General features: G+C 46.0%; 1 protein-coding gene across 2 annotated transcripts; it reads left to right on the top strand.

Annotated features, from left to right (window-relative positions):
- Positions 1-256: 256 nt before the first annotated feature.
- Positions 257-6,580, top strand: LOC116559764 (spermatogenesis-associated protein 31D3-like). Of its 2 annotated transcripts, none has more exons than XM_032290849.1 (4): positions 257-445; positions 1,191-1,235; positions 1,792-1,862; positions 2,128-6,580. In XM_032290849.1, the coding sequence occupies exons 1-4, from the start codon at positions 257-259 to the stop codon at positions 6,527-6,529; spliced, it is 4,707 nt and encodes a 1,568-aa protein (XP_032146740.1). In that variant the 3' UTR covers positions 6,530-6,580. The 2 variants fall into 2 exon arrangements, with proteins under 2 accessions (XP_032146740.1, XP_032146741.1); XM_032290850.1 differs by having other exon boundaries at positions 1,191-1,236; positions 1,802-1,862.
- Positions 6,581-7,971: the final 1,391 nt, after the last annotated feature.

Below are 7,971 nucleotides of genomic sequence, written 5' to 3'. Positions count from 1 at the left end.
AAATATATGACATGAAGAAAGGATGGAGTTGTGAAATGGAGTGGGAGGGTAGGACAGAGGGACCTGGAGGGCACAGGAGGGGTGGGGTTGGCTGGGCTGGTGAGGTCAGGGCTGTGGACACACCCTCCTCTTACTGCTCCCTCTACCCTTAGAAACCCTTTGTGACTTCCATGCTCTGTGATGCAGGCCTGGGCTTATAGTTAAGACTGGGCAAACTCAGGGCTCAGTTGCTTCAGGCAGCCATGCTATTCAGATCATGGAGAATATCCTCTGTTTTCTGAACAGTTACACTGAGTCAGGGCTCAGCCCTGGCTTGGCACATTGCTTGGATATTGACCCCAACTTCATCTGCTTGAGTGGGTTGGGGTTGTTTATGCTGTACTTGTTCTACGTGCTATTGACCCTGTATTTGTCACCCCCCAGGAAAAATAATGACATCCAAATGGTAAGAAACCGTGGGTGAACACCCAAGGGAGATTCCCTGTTGTTGTTTCCCAATCCTATTCCCACATTTCTAAGTAAGTTTGGTTGGTACAGAGAGATGGTCTTAGATGGGAAGTCTGAAGAGAGGACAGAATTTCACTTTTCTTTGGAAGTTGCTGGGTAGACTTAGGGCTTCAGGAGGACTAAAGTTTCCATCTGAAGCTCACAGACTGCCTATCTGGCTGTGGTGGAGGGTTCCAGATAAAATTCCACAGTAATTCTGTGGTCCCTGATTGGACTGTATAGAGAGTGTGGTCTCTCTGAAGAAGAACAATTTCTACTGAAATTTGATCATGAGTCACATTCCCCTGTCACCTTCATTCAACCAAGTCTTCCTTCATATTGGGTTGAGCTGGGGAGCAATGCTGAGAGTCTCTGAGCAGAGGCTGGAGGTAGAGTTCCGTTGGGACACTTTTCCTATGAGGGAGAACAGATGTGACTGTTGGCCTCTGAGTCTGTGTCCTCCTTGAGGACTGCTAACTGAGCATATCAAGGGTGGCTTTCTCTGACAAAATTCTCTTTGAGTTTTTCAGAGAAGGAAAAATTAGAAATATTTGTTCACCTATAATAATTGATAACAGGAACATATTAGCATTAATTAGGGAGTTATATTATTCTGTGTAATGAGTGAATGAATGAATGAATGAGCTTCATAAAGAGTGACATATATGAGTCCCAGCCTCTCATTGTCTTTCTTTTGTTCTCAGCGTCAGGGCAGAGCCAGGAGGAGAAAGAAAGGTAGGACATTTAAAGGTAAGGTCAGCCTGCTGTATCTGAGCTTCAAGGGTGACCCTTCCTGTTTCTGTCAGGAGGACTCAGACCCATGATTTCTTAGAATGTCAGTAACTAGATACAGCCTCAGAAGACAGAGCACTCAGCAGACAGGCTTACAGAAAAGCGATCAGACCTGACACATTGCTCATAGGCCCTGCTCTGCCCATTCATAGGCATGACAGAGTGATAGACCTGGGCACTGGGTATTGCCCAATAGGTGGGCAAGTTAGATATCGAGGAATGACTAGTGGCTGGCTTGAATCAGAGCTTCTGTCTCACAACTTTGCACAAGTACTTTGACTTCCTCGCTACTCAGATTCATCTCGGAGGAGCATCACATGGGGTAATGTACGTGAAAGAATTTTACAAATGATGCCACATACACATGTGAACTTGTTAATAATATCAATGACTATTTGCCCTTTCCCACTGATACTTGGGGTTATCAGAGTTAAATATCCTAAAGAATTTCCACAGAGCAACTTCTGTATGATCTCTGTGCCTCTACCTTCATTATATATAACATACTGTTATGGTTTCCCAGACTGGATAACCTTCCAGAAAGAAGCAGAAGAGGAAAGGAAGCTGGTTTCTTTTCTGAAAAGGTGATTAATTGTTCCCTTCTGTCCTGTTCCCACCCCAGTCCTTTTTTTAGCAAGTTCTATTCACCTCAGGGATTTCTTGTAGCCTGCTGTAGTTGCGGGAGTGGGTAGCCATAGGAACGTGTATGTGAATGAATGTGTTGAGAGGCCCTGGAGTGCATGGTGAGGTCATAGGCAGGGGGCAATGTGAAGCGGGTAGCAGGCACCAGGGTTCTGACCCCTGCCAGGCTAACAGACCCTCCTTTCCTTGTTCTGGTCCTGGCTGCAGCTTCAGACCTCCTGCTTCCTGCAGTCCCCTGCGCCAGCATCATGATACCACCCGCTTTCGTCGACTGTTATGCCCAGACCCCCTCTGTATGGTGTGTAACAGAACAACTGCTGAGGTCCAGCGACTGCTGTGTTGGGAGTCCCTGAAAGAACCTGCTCCCTCTGTGTCCTCTTTGGCTTCTGCAGCTTCTGCGACTGAGTCATCGTTCACTCTGGCTTCTGCCGCCTCAGCAACCCCTCCAGAAGACCTAGTAGTGTCCCCTTGTCCTGACCCTTCTCCACCACCCTCCTTAATTCTCTCACCTGACCTGATCACCCCTTTAGCTGACTTATTTTCACCCTCACCACTGAGGGACCCTCTGCCACCAAAGCCTGTTTCTCCCCTGAATTCCAAGTTCCCTATAGACCATTCCCCACCGCAACAGCTTCCGTTTCCCCTTCTCCCACCACATCACATTCAGAGAGCAGAGCCCTATCTCCAACCGGAGGCCAGTTTGTCTCTGAACACCATCTTTTCATTTAACTACACCCTATCCCAAGGTATGAACCCCTTACCAAATATTTGCCAGGTCACAAATCCTACTGATTCATGTGCTTGTCATCATGAACCAGCAACCCCATCTGCTTTACCACCACAGGATTGTACTGTGACTCCGTCTAAAGCAAGTTTCACCATATTGATGCCTTTTTCAGAGACATTATCTCTATTTGGTTCTGGTGGGTCATCCACCTATTTTCCAGCAATCGGAGACATTGACCATTCATGCCCTGCATCTGCAGAATTCTCCTGGTGGCAGCCTCATGCCAAGGACTCTTTTGCTTCCAATTTTGTACCATCTGATTTCATGCAAGAGCTCCTTAGCCTTCATTCTTCTGAGACCTCTTTAGGGGGGTATTCTGTGGTCAACCTCATAGTGCCCGTTAACCTCTCATTTGTCAGCCATGACATCGTGGCACTCCTGGAGAGACAAGTCAAAAAAAGGGGTGATTTCCTGATGTGTAAAGAAAATGGAAAGAAACCGGGAACTTTCCCAAAACATCTTAGGTCAAACTACCAGCTAAATTCTTCAGGGAAAATGTTAGCTTCAACTTCTGAAAAGCATGGCTTGGCAACCTCCCTTCATTTTTGGGCCAGTAATAGGAAAGTAGAGGGGCTGCACATCCATCAGCAGCCCCCATATTCTAAGTGCTTTGAGGACCATTTAGAGCAAAAATATGTTCAGCTCTTCTGGGGTCTCCCATCTCTGCACAGCGAGTCTCTGAATCCTACTGTTCTTCTCCATCATGGCCGTTCCTCCATGTTTGTATTCTTCAATGAAATTGCGAGTATGTCTACATTCCAGGAACCACCAGTACTTCCCCATCCCCAACCTCTGTCCTTGCCTATTACCCAGCTGCAACCCTTGCCTCAAACCCTGCCGCAAGGTCAGTCCCCAGCTCAGCATCCATCTCTACTCACAGCCCAACTACCTAGTCCTCTATTCCAGATTGGGATCTGTGGAGTGTGTTTTCATAAATCTCAGAATGAGGCACAGTCTCTTACACCATCTGAAATTAACCATCTGGAGTGGAATGTGTTGCAGAAATTACTGGAAAGTGTGTGGGGTTTACCCTCTGTGGTTAAAAAATCCCAGGAAGACTTTTGTTCTCCAGCTCCCAGTCTTGCATTGGTCAAGTCCTTTAAGGCTTGTGGTCCCATCCCCATCATTCCTGGAGATTTTCCACTCAGTGCTGAGTTTAGGAAGAAACTAGAGCAACACCTTCGAAAGAGGCTTATCCAGCATAGATGGGGCCTGCCCCGCAGAATCCATGAGTCTCTGTCACTGCTACGTCCTCAGAGCCCAATTTTAGAGATATCTGAGTCAGAAAACAGTGAGGGACCCTTACATAGCTCTTTGGTTGAGGGTCAGAGCCACAATGATCTCAAGAATTTTAAATCAAGGAAACGTAGGAGCTTCCATAAGAGAAGCTCAAATATGCTTTCCGTGGAGAATGTGGGGAAGTTTCAGGGATACAGCCAGGAGAATGGCCCAAAAGGTGACCTGTTGCATGAACCAGAGACATCTTCAGAAGAGGATCTGAGTTCTAATTCTGAGAGCGACCTGGAAGGTCATATGATGCATCTGCCAGGGAATGATTTAGGGGTGAGCCTAGGTCAGAAACAACTTGCAAATGCCCTGACAGTACATTTGAGCAAGAAATTTGAGGAAATCAGTAAGGGTCAAGTGCCTTGGAGTGTGCGTAGTTCATGGCATTCAGTCAAGCAGACAATGTCTCTTCCTGAGAAATCCCATAGCCAAATAAACCATCAAGATTTGGCAGCATTGGTGGGTGAGGACTACTGCGTTGATACTTCCCAGGAGATGTCCTTCCTTGGTTCCAACAAACGAAAGATGTTGGAAGCCCATATTAAATCTTTCCATATGAGGATGCGGTGGGGTCTTCCCAGCAAGGTCCTTGAATCCATAGAAATCTGTAAATCGCAAGAGGACCTTTCCAGTTCCTTTTCCCATCTTGACCTCTCCTCCTCGGCCACCTTCATTCCTCAGGAAGATTCCAAAGAGGGGTTCTCCAAGTCTCTTAGACAAAGCACTCTTCAAGAAGAAAAGTTGGGAACAACAAGCTCCATCCCTATTTTGGATCATCCTGACCCTGTTTCTGATACTCAACACGACCTTACAGAGATGGATTCCAAAGATGGTGCCTCCAATCCCCTTAGGGGAAGCACTACAGATTTTCAAGGAAAAAAGATAGAAACAACAAGCTTATTCTACATCCCGGATCATCCACATCTGGTCATCTCACCTGTTGACAAAGAACAGCAGGAGACCCTGAGAAGAGAATTATTTGATACTGATAATGAGCTTATAGAAACTGTCCAGACACCTGACAATGGCAGACAGGCTTTTCTGCCCTGCACACACAGCATCATAGATGAAGTCAGTCAGAAACAGAATGTAGTAGCCAGTAGGAGCAGCCCAGAGCTGCCCATAATGCAAGCTGGGGCTGGTGGTGAGTCAATGGATGAAAAAGAGAGTTTCAGCAATAACGTAGAAAGGCTTCAGAGCAGTAGAAAGACCTATCCTGTCACCGATGGGCCTAAGGAAATGTTCAAAGAAGATGAGCTCAGTTTTCTTCAATCACAAACTAGGAACAACTTGACAACCAGCAAGTCAGGAAGCTCCTCAGTGATAAAGGGAAAAATAAGCACTTCTCTTGAAACTGAAAATTTCTCACCAAAAATATCAGTTCCCCAAGATCCTAAATCATCATCCCTTAAACATCAGATGTTTAGTGAGTTAAAGCTGGCCCAGGGGGAGCAGAGCCAAGCTCACACCCATTTCACTGACATGCCCCTTGCCTTAGATAACTTGGCTTCCAAGGGCTTACTGACTCATACCCAGGGCATTTCCAGTGGGAACATGGCAACTTCCCAGGTAATGAATGTCCATGTGGAGGACAGAAGGATCCATGTGGAACAGCAGCAGGAGCCTACGGTCCCTAAGCATGTCTTACAGAATTGCCAAGTTAAGAATTTCCCACCAGCTACAAAGAGAGTGAGATCCAAAGGAGGAGAGCTTGGTGGAGGGGATGCAGGGTTGGGAACACCCCAACCCAGGAGAAAGAGCCATCCTGTTCAAAAGAAGACATCAGGGGAGGTGCTTAGGAGAAAATCTTCCCCAACCTTGACAACACAGCCTCCTCCTGAAAACCTTTTCAGAAAATGGATGAAGACCTTTTTTCAGAGATTTAAGAAACCCAGCATAATATGTGAGGAACAAGAATGTTCCCAGGAAAAGGGTAGCTCCCTATCATCATTTGTGCAGGATACAGGTCCAGCTAAGATTAGAGCTGCCTTTACTGGGACTACTGAAGCTCAGAAAGTTAAGAGAGACATTGGAAAGTTCCCAGAGGAGAGGCTGGAGCATAGGGATGGGATAGATATCACCTGTCCCCAAGAGGCTCTTTCCTCCCCAGTGGAGCTTAGAAAAGCTCAGCACAAGCCAGTACTGCAGGTCAGAGCACAGCGTGTCCAGGGCTATCCCTGCAACTACACGGCTCCTTCCTGCAAAGTGACATGTAGCAAATCTTGCAGCCAACAAGCTATCTTAGTTGGCCAGAATCATCCAACACGGATTAGGCAGATCATAGACAAGAACAGACAGCCCCGGAAAGTTGAGGCATTTAAGGGCAAAATATTGTATCAAAGCCATCCCCAATCCATGCCCCACAGGAAGCCTGTGCCCCAGCCAAGTCCCACTTGCCCTTGTCAAGTCGATCCAGTGCCTCCAGCCATGCCAATCACTGCTAAAAGCACTGTGTTTAGTGATGTGCCTTTAGTAATTACACAGACAATGTTTCCAAAGCATTTCCAGGGAGGAAAATTTCCCCCCACAAAATAATTCACTCCTAGTTGAGAATATCGATTCTCCCCAATAAATGTTCTAATAAGACTGATGTCTTTTCTGTGTATTGTGTTGGGGAGCATAGGTTTTGAGTAACCCAAGCTTGTGCTTAGGGAAAGGTAGGAGTTAGTTCAGTTCTTACTGACTGCCTCCTTTGACTTCTAAAAGGTGACCAATCTCCTAGAGCTCTTGTGGAGGAATGAGTATCATGTGTCTTCAAAAGCCCCTTCTGTCCCTGATGAAGTCTGAGGTGTTGGGCTATTTTCTACTTCTTTGCTTGAGACTTACTGATATGGTATGGCAGCCTGCACCTTCTTCCCCATTCACTGCTTCATATTCTTTAGGGCAGTGAGTAAGACAGGCCTTCTGTATGTGAAGAGAGGGTCAAGGACAGGTATATTTTTCAGAAATAGTGGTTTAATCACTGTTTTTAAAAGTTGCCAGTGACCAGAGGATCATGTAAGTTGGTGGGAGTGTTGGGGGTACTGCTGGTTGGGGTAGGGTGTCAGGAACACCGTGGATGCTGCTTAAGATTATGACAAGCAGGGCATGCTAGTGATTTGGGGAAACATATTTTGACCTCAACATTAAGGTTTTTCCACTACAAAGTCACTTTGGGCAACTAGTTCTACTCCCTGGGTATATTCTGGATTGATGACATTTTTAATGAGCAAAAAGATCACCTAGCTGTCTGTAGCAGCAACGTTGACCAGGCAACCACCTACCTCACAGCGTAAAATAAAGGCGAGAGTAAGGAAAAGATGTCTTAGAATGAATGAGAAAGTAAGAAAAAAGTGAAGATAGGAAAGTATGACCCTGTTGGTGGAAAAAGGTTTGTGCCCCATCAGGTACATATTACGACCCTTTCGCAATCTGGATCTAGGCACCACCCCTTTGAGGTTTACCAGGGCACTGCAGAGCTTATAGATACCATTTTGGCAGAAGTGTACACGGGTCTGTTCTTTAAGTTCTACAACAGTATCTGCAGGACTGTTGTCAAGCATGGCATCTCTCTCTTTAGGGAAGGTGATCTTTGTGCCTTCTTTCCCGCCATGTTGATGGCAACATGCAAGATCTTCCCTTAGTGTATACAGTTCACCTATCAGGATGGAGGTGTGACCTATGATCTTCACGAGCTTAGTGGAATATAATAGATATTGTCTAGAACACCCGCAGCTCATGATCCAGAGGTGAGTCCTGGACTACTGAACTATGCATCAGGGTTACAGATATTTGGGGGTTCACTATGGGCCTTTACAGAATGCTCCCTATGGCCAAGGTTAGTATATAAGCACCCTTAAAACATTAGGGGTTTGAAGAGAAGGCAACTCCACTTATACAGACTGGGATTAAAAAATGAGATGAGTTTTCTAGAGGGCACTTGCGGTAGGTTTCCTAGAAAAATCTGTGAATCCTTGGTGTCAAAACAAAACAAAACA

Source organism: Sapajus apella, unplaced genomic scaffold (genome assembly GCF_009761245.1).
Source record: "Sapajus apella isolate SASKATOON/1434 unplaced genomic scaffold, GSC_monkey_1.0 scaffold24, whole genome shotgun sequence".
Taxonomy (NCBI): domain Eukaryota; kingdom Metazoa; phylum Chordata; class Mammalia; order Primates; family Cebidae; genus Sapajus; species Sapajus apella.
This window is presented reverse-complemented; position numbering and strand designations above follow the sequence as displayed.